The sequence below is a fragment of the Medicago sativa genome, chromosome 5, assembly GCF_051527215.1.
Source record: "Medicago sativa cultivar Bolivia chromosome 5, Bolivia_mono, whole genome shotgun sequence".
Taxonomy (NCBI): Eukaryota; Viridiplantae; Streptophyta; class Magnoliopsida; order Fabales; family Fabaceae; genus Medicago; species Medicago sativa.
In genome coordinates, this window is record NC_140753.1 from 60,450,722 (window position 1) to 60,464,554 (window position 13,833).

Below are 13,833 nucleotides of genomic sequence, written 5' to 3' on the forward strand. Positions count from 1 at the left end.
TCAAAGTATTGACTTTTCTTACGTCACATCTTCTAGGGCACCAACAATCAATCATTATGACCTCGCCATAAAAGATGAAGCTTGAAGATGAAACCTGAGTTTGAGAGTTGTTTTTGGCCGTACAACCACCACCCATCTTTACGGATTCAATTTGAACAAGTTTTATTGAAGAATTTTGGGAATTATGGATTGTAAATGAGAGATTGGAAAATTAGGGTTTCAGATATATATATAATTGGGGAAGAAAGAGCAGTTGTACAACAGTCCTGAAGCAGGACTTTTTTTCCAGTTCGATCAATTTCGTTTATGCCTTTTTTTACCTTTCGATCAACTTAGTCCTTGAATATGTGACATCTTACTTGGGAAGCCACGTCACAGGTTAACGTCCTACGTCATCACTGTTAACGACCCAACTTGACATATGGACTCAATTGAATGACATTTGTAAAATTCAGGCCTATTGACTATTTTGAAAAATTCAGAGATGAAATTGATCAGTGTATACTAATTCAAGGACGAAATAGCCAATTCATTCCTTATATTGACATTATGTTTTTTTTTTTTTTTTGTGGTGGCCGGGGTTTGAATCCCGGACCTTGCATACATTATGCATTGTCCATACAAACTGAGTTAAGCTCACGAGGACATTCAGATTATGTTTTAACTGTATTTCTTCCTTTTTCTATCTCTATTGTTTTTTAATAATAAAAAAAAGAGAAAAAATTGTCGTAAAAGTTATAAGAAAATAATCGTACAAATATCATTATCCATTCAAATGTAATGATTCATTTGCAAACATGTGGATTTCTTAAAAAAAAGAAAAAATGTGGATGGTACCATAGATTTGAAGATAGAAAAAAGAGAACTAACTAAAAAATAAAACAAAGTAAATGAATAAATCATTTTATGAAATATAGAGACACAAGTGTAATTTTGTGAAACAAATGAAAATAAAAGAACAACAAACGTGCGAGTTCTGAAAGAGCTAGGTTAGAAGATGGAACAAGAACATGGAAGCTTTGAAAGGTTCTTAACATGGACATCACACCTTGGAATATCAGATTCACCAACAACAAACACCGACCAATCTCAACACTCTCTTTCCTCTCTTGGTCATTCTCTCTGCGTTTCTACCTTTCCTCACTCTGGCGGGTAACTCCCAATCAAAACTTTACATTTTTCCTTTTTTTTATTACAATTACAAACTTTGCATTTGTTTTCTTGGGTGATTAATCAAAGGGTAGTGAAAAAAATGATCTTTTGACTTATATTGATGTTAAGAAATTTGACCATTTTGTTGTATTGTTTTGGAGAATGTTGCAGTAGAGGTTTGGGTGCTGTGAGAGATCTTAAGAGGGGAGAAATTATTCTAAGAGTTCCAAAATATGCTTTAATGACTAGTGAGAGTGTTACTATGGAAGATAAGAAGCTATGTCTTGCTGTCAATAGACACTCTTCTCTCTCCTCTGTTCAGGTTTTTCTTCTTAACTTTACTTTAGTGAGGTTTTTCTTCTGTTGATGGTTTTTTTAGGTAGTTGTAACTGTGTTTGCTTCATAGTAAATACTCAATTTGATCCATGAAATTGTAGGAATGTATCAAGCTAGTTCACTGCATTAACAATATTTCAAAATGATACATGACTTTGCAAAATGTTAATCGGATTTGTTCCTCTGTCGGTATTCGTAGGAACTGTAAAGACATTAAGTTTGTAATGTCAGAGATGCATCTGAAACTAAGTAAATAATGTCACGAATACATTTGATAACAGAGTCTGATCAAGAGACGGACCTAATTAACAGTTGATAATGGATAAAGCCAATAGTTTTTTGTATTTAATTCTTAAAATCGTAGGGAGAAGACGATCTGGTACCTGCATTTAATGAAATTACAAAATAATTATTGAAATCGAAAATTTTCTATCGCTCTAGTCCCTTTAGATCGGTCAATTTAGTCATAAAGATTGCCTTCATGAGTCCAATGTGATGGATGATTTTCAATTTAGGGATCATTAGATTTTGTTTTGTTCACATGTTACAACAAGCTGATTTGCACAGCCCAGTTGGGGGCACGCTTGGCATGGTTGGTGTGACTTGAAAGCCAAGCTATTGCTGAGGCTGGACTTTATTGGACGAGGTGAGCTGCCATGACTTGAACACTCAAACCAGTGCTGAGTTGGATCTTGCTAGTCAGTCCAGTCAAGATATAGGGAGCCAAATGGTATGGTCGTCTATACCAGACCACAATCCACCAAACGTCAAGTCTGTTAAGGCGTAGACATTTGTTCTTTATCTGATCGACCCATACCAGTTTATAGTCCACCAAACGTCAAGCCTGTTAAGGTGTAGACGTTTGTTCTTCATTCAGAAGACCCATACCAGTCCAGTTTTCATAAACCAAATTGCCTGAAGTGTGCAATGTTAGAGACTAATGGTCTGTTTGGATTGGCTTATTTGAGCTTATCCACTGACATAAGTTTTGTGAGACAGTTTGGGAGAACTTTTGAAAACAACTTATGGCATGTTTATAAGTTGTTTTCAGCTTATTTTTATAAATTCTCCAATATAACTTATGAAAACAGCTTACAATTTATACAAAATTTAATTTAATTTTATCCCTTTGCTATAGAAATAACTTATACATAAGCGCTCATCATGATAAGGGCTTGTGCTTTAAGCTGCAAATATGTTGGTTGTCCAAACAGGTCTAAATGGTCAAGTTACTCCTCTTAATTTTAATTACCTTCCATTGGTTATTGAACCAATCCAATTTTTTGTTAGAATTATTGTATGCATGGTTAAATCAGGCATTGAGCCTACTTGTTAGGATTTGGTTTCATCACTATTGTTGTGTTACTGTTATGCATCGTTAGTTTTTTACTTTATTCTTATTTTTGAGCTTTTTTATATTGCAGATATTGACTGTTTGCTTGTTATACGAAGTTGCTAAGGGAAAGACTTCAAGATGGCATCCTTACCTCGTCCATTTGCCGCAAAGTTACGACTTGCTAGCCATGTTTGGTGAATTTGAGAAACAAGCTCTGCAAGTTCAGTTTCTGTTAGAATTTTTTAGTTTATCTCGTTAGGTTAGATTATAGCATCTTGGCTAATGATACTTATCAGAATGTGACATGTACTTTGTGTTATAAATAAATCATCTTAATTTGTGATTATCAGGTGGATGAAGCTATGTGGCTAACAGAAAAAGCTGTACAAAAAGCCAAATCAGAATGGAAAGAAGCTCATGCCTTGATGGAGGAACTCATGTTTAAGCCTCAGTTTTTAACATTTAAGGCTTGGGTTTGGGCTGCTGCAACGGTTAGTAAGCTCATGCCTTTCTGGTACTTGGATCAATGTTGTAACAGACTTATTTCGGCTAATCTTCTTGAATCAATGTTGAACGTTGATTCATTTTGGTACATCAGATACCTTTTCATGTGCATTACTTGTCATATTTTATAGCCATTTCAGTTGTCATGAGTAAATCAGAACTCACACTATTGCTCTATCATCTAATCATATTAAACTCTCAAAAACCAGATATCTTCTCGGACATTGCATATACCATGGGATGAAGCTGGTTGTTTATGCCCTGTTGGTGACTTGTTTAATTACGATGCACCTGGAGAGGACCTATCTGGTATTGACGACGTAGATAATTTTCAATCAAATGGAGACAAGAATGAAATGGTAGACGAAGAGCATATTGATTTTAATTCTCAGAGACTAACTGATGGTGGGTTTGAAGAAGATGCTAATGCATATTGCTTTTATGCCAGGACAAATTACAAGAAAGGCGACCAGGTAGTGCACAACTCTTGGAAATTTTAACATAACCATTAGGTTTACATATTCAATTTAGCATGTGAATATTACCCTGAATAAAATTTATCATAAATTGTACATCAAGCTAAAATTCCAGAAACAAATTGTTGCCTGTCTTATGGATGTAGACTATGAACTATTACAGGAACTGATTTTCTTCTTTCCATATAAATATTTTCAATTCGAGTCAAAATTACACCATTGTTTTCGCTCTATCTTCATTCCACCATTTAGTAGATAGGGAATGATAAGTTACCTTGTTTTCACCAGGTTCTATTATGCTATGGAACATACACAAATTTGGAGCTTCTTGAACACTATGGATTTCTCTTGCAAGAAAATCCAAATGACAAAATTTTCATCCCTTTGGAACCTGCTATGTACACTTCTACTTCATGGTCTAAGGAATCACTCTATATCCATCCCAACGGAAAACCTTCGTTTGCGCTTCTAGCTGCGTTACGATTGTGGGCAACCCCTCATAATAAAAGGAGGTCTGTCGGACATCTTGCATATTCTGGTTCTCAACTGTCTGCCGACAATGAAATTATCATTATGAAATGGTTGTCGAAAACTTGTGACACTGTCTTAAAGAATATGCCAACATCTATTGAAGACGATACCTTACTCCTGAATGCATTGGAGTGTAGTCAAGACTTTATAACTTTCATGAAGATTGTTAAACTTATGTCATCCAGGGATGAAGTTTATACCTTCTTAGAAGCTCATAATATAACAGACGCACTTGGTTTTTCTGATATAATTTCATCTATAAAAATGAGAAGGGCAATGGATAGGTGGAAATTAGCCGTCTCATGGAGGCTCAGGTATAAGAGAGTCCTTATTGATTGTATCTCTTATTGCAATGTAATACTGGATTCTTTCATGAAATGATGTTATGATTAATTGTTGTAATGCAAATAAGGTTTTTCCTTATTTTTGTAAGGGATATGATTTACTGGAGAGTGAAATAGGAAAGTCAACCTTGTACAACAGTAATCTGAGCTTTTGCTGATGTGTCTCAATAGTTTTTTAGTTAAAAAATTCATTGATGTCAATGTAGTGTTTAGATTTTAAATGATGGGAATGCAAATTTTATAGCACTATTTAACATTCATTTTCTGATGGTAAGAGTTGAACGAATCAAAATATAGGCCATGCCAGAAGCAACTAAATGTGTAGATTATAGTTCTAAATGTGAGCATGTTTATATATTTACATGTTTATTTCAATGACAAGATTAGTACCGTTTAAGATGATGAGTTAGAAATATGTTCTACTAGTGTATTTACATCACAGAAAGGTTGTTTGGTTTTACAAGTACCAACGTTAACAGAACATTTAAATTCAAAAATCTCCTATCACTCATTCGATAAAGGAAATGTGTGGCATACTAGGTGTTTTATACTTGCGACAAGGTCATGAACACTAATGCTTACACGACACTTGATAAAGAATCGTATATAGTAATTATGTGTGTAGGTTCTTTAACAAGTGCCTCTAACTCTAGTCTTTATTATGGCTTATCTTCTCATTATAAGAAGTGAAGCCAAACACTATCTTAAAAGAGTTGTTAATTAAAAATGAGGCTATTTATATACCAAACTTAGTTATGATTTTTTGAAAAAGTTAGAGATAGATGGGGAGTTTATGACATCTGTGCTAAATGTTACGATTCATTCTTGCAATTCTTGCCTGTTTCTTTCGTAATTTTAGAGCTATGCTAAACGTTACGATAGAATTTGTCCACGAAATGCAAGAATAGGTACGTGTCAACTGTTACCAAACATAAATATTTGTTTTGAAGAAGCAACCAAACATAAATATTGATATTGATAGAAGAATAACTTGAGAATTGTTTTAAAGAAGTGAAGATCAAATTGAAATATTCATATTTTTATGGACCAAATTGACGACGTCTTACAAAGTCAAAAATCATTTTAATGGTTTACTCAATTTCAATTTTTTTTTTGAAGATGAACCCAAAACTATTGATCCACGCTATAGAGCTCTTACATTAGAATTATACAAGTTTAGTTCATCGACAAACATAAATGTTACTATTATAGTGTTCATAATCGGCGACCAATTTTTTTATATGGTAGTTTTTTTTTTTTTTTGATTTGAGAGATTTTATATGGTAGCTAGTGACCAATCTTTTTATTTTTATCATCGTATTAAAACCTATTAAGTTAGAAGAGATTCTTCACCATCTCATAAAACGCTAATCACTATAATATTTTTTTACGAGTATCTATTTATTTATTTTTGAACAAATTACAAATATTTATTTAGAATTTTGAATTTTGTACAAATATCTATTTAAATTAGAAGAAATTTCTTACCATCTTAAAAAAAAGAAAGAAATGTTAATCACTACTCCCTCCATCCCAAACTATAAGCAAAACTAAAAAAAAGTCACACTTATTAAGAAAACTAAAACATAAGAATTTGGAGTATAGTTTTTTGTGTTTTCTTTGAAAAAAAGTTTTATAGGAAAATGAAAAACAATTTTCATTGGCTATTGGTTATGAAAAAAATGAAAGAGAGAGAAAATTGAACGTAATTTGCATTTAATTTTATGAGAATAAACAAAAGTTTTTCTTGAAAAATAGATTTTTTAAAAAAACAAGATTAAATAGGATAAAAGTTTGTCTTTTTTGCTTATATTTTAGGACAATGAAAATGAGTTTTTTTTGTTTATATTATGGGACGGAGGGAGGATAATTTTTTTGTACGAACATCTATTTATATTTTGGGTTAATTATGTTTTTAGTCCCTATAAAATAGCGACCTTGTAAATTTAGTCCTTACTTAATTTTAATAGCATTTTTAGTCCCTATAAAAAAAAATTTACTTATAATTTTAGTCCCTGCTAAAACAAAGTTTGATTAATTATCATTAAACTCTTAAATTTTTGAACGATTTTTTTAAGACAAGATTAGAACACTATGAAAGGTTCGTTTACTAAAATTTAGAATTTTCTGACATGAAATGAATTAAATATGAATTTTTTAAAACGACAAAAGTTAAAGATAAAAAGTAATAAAATCTGGATGTAGAAATCAAATTTTGTGATAATTTTTTGCGGAGGAACTTTTAGTAATGTTCTAAACATGTCTGCAAAAAATTGTTCAAAAATTTAAGAGTTTAAGCATAAATTAAACAAATTTGAATTGAGTAGGGACTAATACTCAGTGCAGAAAAACAAAATTAGGGACTAAAAATGCTATTAAAATTAAGTAAGGACTAAACTCACATGGTCGCTATTTTATAGGGACTAGAAACATAATTAACCCTTATATTTTTTTAACATATTAGGAATATTATTTAGTTAGAATTCAGAATTTTGAACCAAAAAATAAAATAGAATTCTGAAAACCGGGAAAAAAAGAATTGTGAATCCCAACAAAACATATAAATATATTGGATTCAGTTATGAGTCAGTCAGTGTTCACCGAACTTGGGAGAGGGAAAATCCGAACGAAGAACTTCGACGAACCAAAAGGTACCATTGTTCTTGCAACTTTGAAGTGTTCTTCGTTGTTTCTTCAAAATTTCTAAGTTTTCTTCCAAAATTTTGATTCAATTCTTTCAAACTTGCTTTCAATGTGGAACAAAAGTTATTCTATGATCTTGCTTTTTATGGTTGTGGAATTGTGTTGTTCATGGAAATGATGTGATGTGGAATTATGGTTTTTAATAGAATTTTATAGAATTTAAACTATCAATTTAGTCCGTAAACTATACAAATGTAATAAGTAGTCTTTAAAGTGTATAAAAATTGCCAGTTTAGTCCCTAAAGTAGATAAAAATATATCAATCTAGACTTAGTCCGTAACATATTAATAGCAAAGACTAAATAGGTGGATTTTATACTCCCTCCGTTTCAAAATGAGTGTCGTTTTAGGTGTTTACACACATATTAAGAAATGCAATGATTAAGAGAAAGAGAATGGTTATTTTACCAAATTATCCTTATTAACTATTGGTTAGTTTTAAAAGTAATACTTTGAAAGTAGTGTGCAGAGTATTAATTGGAGGGTACAATTGAAAAGAAAAAGTTATTATTGCATTGCAAAACTGAAAGCGACACTCATTTTGAAACGGAGGGAGTATAATTTATGGACTATTTATTATATTTACATAATTTTCGAACTAAGTTGAAGTGAAAGTGATATTTTAGGGACTAAATTGATGGTTTATTCTTTTGGGAGGTTAGAAGCTAGTATACCAATGATGATGTGTTAAGTGGAATCTTAAGTGGGGTGTGAGCATGGGGGTTTGGCGTGTATGTGAAGATAGGAAGGAAAGGTGAAGTAGCTTGAATTTGCATCGAGTCTATTATTTATAGGTGTTATATACACCCTCCGGTCATTATTATAAGCAAAAATCAACATTTTAGATTCATTCATTAAATGATGTATGTGATCTATAATAAAGACTATATACATCATTAATTGAATGAATCTAAAATGTATAAAAGTGACCGGAGGGTGTATTTTTGTTGGAATGTTTTACCTCTTTTTCCTAACTTTGAGTTTATTAGGAGACAAACAAATGCAGCAGTTGACAGTTCACACCCTTTCTAGGTAGGCTACATCTTCGACTAGTCGATACCTATTTCTTTTGGTGAATATATTGATTTGAAATGCAATAAGTTCATTTTAGTCAAAAGAAAAACATGCTAGTTTTTGTTAAGTGCTGAATCATTTGACTGATAAAGCCGGTCATAGACTATGGTGTATTTATCTTGCTCTAATCTCAACATGTCTTCTGGTTTGATTAGTTGGTGTTGATATATCTGTTTCTTTAACTGTTTTCTTTCTGTTCTCTCCCACATATGTATAAGCTATTTTCCTTTCTTTTTGTAGTTACGTTGTTGGTTTTGGTTTGGACATATATTGGTTATTTTTCTAACGGACCAGTTTCTGTTAAAATTAGTTTAGGGACCTATTTCAAAATCCACAAGTAGTTCAGAGACTTGCAAAGTATTTAAACTACTTTCTTATTTTTATCATTATTAGTCAAATGTTCTAATGGAGGCGGGTACCGAAGACTGTGAAGAGACCGTTGATTCCTCAGAAGATGTTAATGAGAAAAATTCAGTTTCTGTGATGATTTCCGACTCAAATGCATTTGATTGCTCCATTTGTTTTCAACCCTTGAGTATCCCTGTGTTCCAGGTATGCATGTAAATTGTTAATTTTTTTAATAACAGTTATTTTTTTACTTGAGAATGGTTAATTTGTTGCCATATTTTATGCAGTATGTATGTTTCTGGTGATTAAATGTGTTCCTCCTACTTTACCAATAAATGGTTTTAACTTTACCAAAGAAAACTTCATACCCCCTTTATATATTTTTGAGGAAAACAATTTGCGAATCATGGAGTTTGGAGAATGATTAATATTTTCTGTTATCCTGTGGTGCCTGTCTAATTTTCTAGCTCAAAGAAATCGAGTTCAAATCTCTATTAATAAAGCATGAACTGATGCATCCCTCTTACCTTACCTGCATAACATGCTATTGCTAGAAGCCTTTGAAAGAAGTTATTACTTATTTTAGTTGATTTTATTCTAGATAATGATTAAGAAGCTAATTTGATGAGTTCTTGTATGTTGCAATTCAGTGTGTTAATGGTCATACTGTTTGCTCTACCTGCTGTGATAAACATCGGAACAAGTGTCCCAAATGCTCAAAACGTATTCGCTTAAAACGTTGTAAAGCCATTGAGAATCTATTGCAATCTTTCGAAATGTCATGCCCGAATGAAAAACATGGCTGCAAGGAGACAATGCGTTACAATGAGAAGAAGAAGCATGAAGAAGAATGTATGTATATGCCATGTTACTGTCCCCTTTCAGGTTGTGACTTTGTTGCCTCATCAGAAGTGTTGTCCAACCATTTCAGCCACAAACACAAGGATTCTCGAAGCACATTTTCTTATGGTCACTCCTTCATCGTCTCCTTAAAGTCTAATGACGAAGCCATTGTTCTTCAAGAGGAATGTGTCAGCAAGCTGTTTATCCTCAATAATAGTATTGTGAGTCTGGGAAATGCGGTCAGTATTAGCTGCATTGGTCCTAACTATTCTGAGCCGCGGTATCAGTATGATATATTGGCCAGGTCTCAAATATGCAGTTTGAAGTTACAGTCTTTTCCGAAGAATGTCCAACGCGTTACTTTAGCAGCTCTTTCTTCAAATTTCCTCGTGATTCCATTTGGTCATTTTGGTTCTTCTGAACTTCTCGAGCTAGAAATTTGCGTAACCCCCAAGGTACCTCCTATCTCTTCCTTTTCATTACTTTGGTTGTTTTTCAAATTATACTATTATTTTTTCTTTCACCTTTTGGATTTATACTCTAGAATTTTATCTCAAATTCATCCGTTTTTTTAAATGCCAAAGACGGTTGTTAGTGTTTTGTATTTGTATTCGTTTTGGACTAGTTCCTGAGATATCAGTATCAAATATTTAATTTCTTTCATCCTGCTGTGTTGCAGTAAAGGTTGCAATGGATTTTTGTTTTCTTTCTCGTGGTTTTATTAGTGATTAATTTGTTGGCAATCGTGTCACAGATGCAAATCTTCATAAAGACCCTGACTGGAAAGACCATCCCCCTGAAGGTGGAGAGTTCATACACAATAGCAAACTTGAAGGCGAAGATTCGAGACAAGGAAAGAATCCCAGTGGATCAGCAATGTCTGGTCTTTGCCAGTAAGGAACTAGCTGACTGCCAGACCCTTGCCAATTACAACATCCAAGAGAAGTCAACCCTCAACCTCATTCTCCGTTTCGGTTCCAGATCCTTACCATAAAGATAATTACCCTAGAAGTAGATATTAGAAAGTATTGATAACATAAAGTGTTTGACTTTTGCTCGTTTTGTTTTATATTGAGCTGTATAGTTATTTTTTACTGGGGATGGTTTTCTGCAATTGAGGAAACAGATTTCGTTTTTATGAATAGCTGAAATTGTACAGAAATTCTCATATAGATACATGTAAATCAGTAATTACTCTTGCAGTATAGTCAGATTGAAGCTTAATTGTAGCACCGAAGTATCATCGTGATCAATAAAAAAGTGGTGAATTTAAAAGAAAGCAAGACTTTTATGTGATTCTCTGATGAGTGAGACAAATTTACGTACGTGATTTGAAGTCTAGCCAGATTGTTAGTGAGTCATTCTTGTTTTGGTTAATGACTCTGTTATTTGTGTTTTGGTTAATGATAGGTATCATTTTTGATTTTTTCTGTGTACCTCGTCTGGTACTTGCTCCAATGTTATAACAGGCCTATTTTGGCTAATCTTTTTGACTTACGTCAAATTATTTCAATGATTAGAGAAAAGGTTTAATTGAACATTGATTTTTTTTGTTCTGCTTAATACATCAGATGCCTCTTTATGCACATTACATGTCATATTAATAGCTATTTTACCTTTCATGGGTAAATCAGAATTCACACTTTATGATCTAAACTCTAAAAAACCGGATATCTTCTCCGACATTGCATGTACCATGGGATGAAGCTGGTTGTTTATGATCTGTGGGTGACTTGTCCATGTAACTGCGTTATCAGATGGAGAGCAGATTGGTTTACCTTTCAGAGACTAACAGACGGTGGGTTTGATAAAGATGCTAATTCATATTGCTTTTATGCTAGGAGACATTACAAGAAAGACGATCAGGTAGTACAAAGATCTTGGAAATTTTAACTTGTAAGTTGGTCATATGTTTGTTTGCTGTTTTATTTCATTCAGTTAAATTAAAGTATATATCTTCATTTTCTGTTTTATAACTTATTTGAATGACAGTATGTATTGGCAAAAGTTCTTTATGTATGCAAATATGAAATATAGAAGAAATAATTTGACTGACTCCGGTAGGCTGTATCAGGTGCAAAGTAATCGGCAAAAGATTTCTGATTTGAGCGGTCATGTTTGAGTTTTGAATTATTTTCTCTTGACTCACGTTGATTCATATTAGATGTAAAATGTGATAATTGTGCCTATTTGGTTAGGATAGCGCAAAGCATATCCTAATTAACGGTATATTTTTTTTTTCCTTCCTTATATTAATTGATGTATATGAATATTGGTATAGAAAAGTATAGGAAGAGGGGAAACTAGGCACACAACAGAAGACCTTTTAGTAGACGCGGATCACTTCTACAACTCAAAGTATCCCGTGTTGCTTGGAGATGTTTAATGTCATCCATTTCAAGTAGCATTTCCATGTAAGTCATATTTTTAAACCATCAACACAAACTCAGACACAATGAACCAATGTTGCCAGAGATTTCTATAATTGGTATTGGCTCAAATTTAATAATTAATTAATGTATGACTATAAGCAGAGGTATATTTATACGATGTTTCAGCACTATTTTTGTTTTGTCTATATTTAAATTCTGTGTTAAGGTGACAGTTAAAATTATTTCATTGAAACATTTAAGAGTAAATAAACTGTATATATAGGATAATGATAGGTCTGTCAGTTATGAAGTTGTTTGTTAGTTATTGCGTATAAATAGAAAGAAAGGGGTAGAGAATGGCCTCGTCATTTGACAGTAATAGGGTTTTATGGCCTTACTTGTTCTGTAAGCAAAGGGGTTTCTTTCCCATTTTCCAGCAAAAGGATACATATTCTATCAGATAATTTACGAAGCCATGAAATGTTGGTGCTAGGCGGAGTTGTTTGCGTCTATCACCATCCTTTTACAATGAGTTTTGGGCTCCATTCTCCGCCAACTGTGAACAGACAATGAAAACATAGATCAATACTAAATTCCAAAGCTTTATCACACATCTTGCAATTAGTAGAACAAGCAACTCCACAATATTGTAACTGTAGTCTACTTGGAAGACAATTACGATACACGTGACAAGAAGTTTTTCACCTTTGGTGGAACCTTTTTACGCCAAATAAGATACCATCTCCCTGCAACCTAAAAGTGAGAGGTATCAACAAAATCATTAATACATAAACGATACATGCTATATATAAAATATCCTCTTGAATCAAAGTGAATAAGGGAGTAGGAACGATTTTGGTGGTTGTACTATGATGAAATAAAGAGTGCACTAAAGGACCATTCCAAGATTTTGTTGACGCTACTAACAAATGAGCCACTAGTAGTTGTCCAAAGAAGCATGGATTGTAATTGATATTTGGATTTCATCTGTCACTTAAACCAATTCTAATCCCTCACAAAAATTTGAGTCATCACTAGCGTGCCACCCCTACTTGTGCCTTCATCGAGTACGGGTTTAGTACTCCAAATGCTTTCCACACATAACTGGAGTTATGGAAGTCTAGCACCAAATAAATAACTCGAAAATAACTTAGCTTTTGAAAAACGAGTGGTAAAAATAACATTTTTTTGCCAAAAATATTAATAATAATCAACTAAAAGACACTAACATCTAATTAAACGATGTATTTTCACACTAACACAATCAACTAAAAGATACGAACTAATATGTCCGGGACACCGTTCATAGATAGTCAATGAGGGGCCACCATCACATGCCAAATTAACTATAGCATTTGCACAAGAATTTGCTTGTCTAAAGGTATGACAAATTCAAACTTCTCAATTTAGCTCCAATAATCTTTTAATATTGATTAACAGACTCCATCCAACAGCTGACCCTCCGTTACCATACTCAAGATTAGACACCACTACTCTTGAATCTACATGAAGCTCCAACTTATGAAAGCCACACTCTCTAGCTATCTTTAAACCTTAAATTCCCCATAACTCTGCTACAAATATACTACACACTCCCATACACTTTGAAAATCCACATATCCACTCATTACGCAAAATTCCTCCGCAACCAGACACACTATTACCTCCAGTAGCTCCACCTGTATTTAGCCGAATCCATCCCATCGCTGGAGGTTGTCACCTAATATTCTCCATTACCAAAGTTCTATTATCCATCCACGGTTTAATGGGCAACACAAAAGTCTCATCTTGCATCATTTTGTTTCTCCAATTCC

General features: G+C 33.1%; 3 protein-coding genes across 4 annotated transcripts in view; all 3 read left to right on the plus strand.

Annotated features, from left to right (window-relative positions):
- The first annotated feature begins 918 nt into the window (after nt 1-918).
- LOC146923662 (protein SET DOMAIN GROUP 40-like) lies at nt 919-4,939 on the plus strand. 2 transcript variants are annotated; one of them, XM_085708770.1, is made up of 6 exons: nt 919-1,152; nt 1,324-1,474; nt 2,913-3,044; nt 3,175-3,315; nt 3,538-3,801; nt 4,093-4,939. In XM_085708770.1, exons 1-6 carry the CDS (start codon nt 998-1,000, stop codon nt 4,714-4,716), a joined length of 1,467 nt encoding a protein of 488 aa, XP_085564896.1. In that variant the 5' UTR covers nt 919-997; the 3' UTR covers nt 4,717-4,939. The 2 variants fall into 2 exon arrangements, with proteins under 2 accessions (XP_085564896.1, XP_085564897.1); XM_085708771.1 differs by lacking the exon at nt 1,324-1,474 and having other exon boundaries at nt 921-1,152.
- A 3,572-nt stretch (nt 4,940-8,511) lies between these two features.
- Nucleotides 8,512-10,329, plus strand: LOC146923663 (E3 ubiquitin-protein ligase SINA-like 10). Its single transcript, XM_085711751.1, has 3 exons — nt 8,512-9,008; nt 9,455-10,102; nt 10,273-10,329. Exons 1-3 carry the CDS (start codon nt 8,862-8,864, stop codon nt 10,327-10,329), a joined length of 852 nt encoding a protein of 283 aa, XP_085567877.1. The 5' UTR covers nt 8,512-8,861.
- Nucleotides 10,330-10,401: 72 nt separating this feature from the next.
- LOC146923664 (polyubiquitin-like) overlaps nt 10,402-13,833 on the plus strand; it is a 97,347-nt gene continuing 93,915 nt past the window's right edge. The window contains exon 1 of the mRNA XM_085708815.1: nt 10,402-10,621. Within this exon, the coding sequence (XP_085564941.1) occupies nt 10,402-10,621 (220 nt within the window). The remainder of the gene's footprint in view (nt 10,622-13,833) is intronic.

What these genes read in the sequence shown, in the direction of transcription:
- LOC146923663 (XM_085711751.1), top strand. Translation starts at nt 8,862, where the DNA reads ATGGAGGCGGGTACCGAAGACTGTGAAGAGACCGTTGATTCCTCAGAA. An exon ending in TGAGTATCCCTGTGTTCCAG is followed by an intron (nt 9,009 to 9,454) that starts GTATGCATGTAA and finishes GTTGCAATTCAG; the next exon opens with TGTGTTAATGGTCATACTGT. An exon ending in AAATTTGCGTAACCCCCAAG is followed by an intron (nt 10,103 to 10,272) that starts GTACCTCCTATC and finishes GTTTTGGACTAG; the next exon opens with TTCCTGAGATATCAGTATCA.
- LOC146923662 (XM_085708770.1), top strand. Translation starts at nt 998, where the DNA reads ATGGAACAAGAACATGGAAGCTTTGAAAGGTTCTTAACATGGACATCA. An exon ending in TTGAGAAACAAGCTCTGCAA is followed by an intron (nt 3,045 to 3,174) that starts GTTCAGTTTCTG and finishes TGTGATTATCAG; the next exon opens with GTGGATGAAGCTATGTGGCT. An exon ending in GGGTTTGGGCTGCTGCAACG is followed by an intron (nt 3,316 to 3,537) that starts GTTAGTAAGCTC and finishes CTCAAAAACCAG; the next exon opens with ATATCTTCTCGGACATTGCA.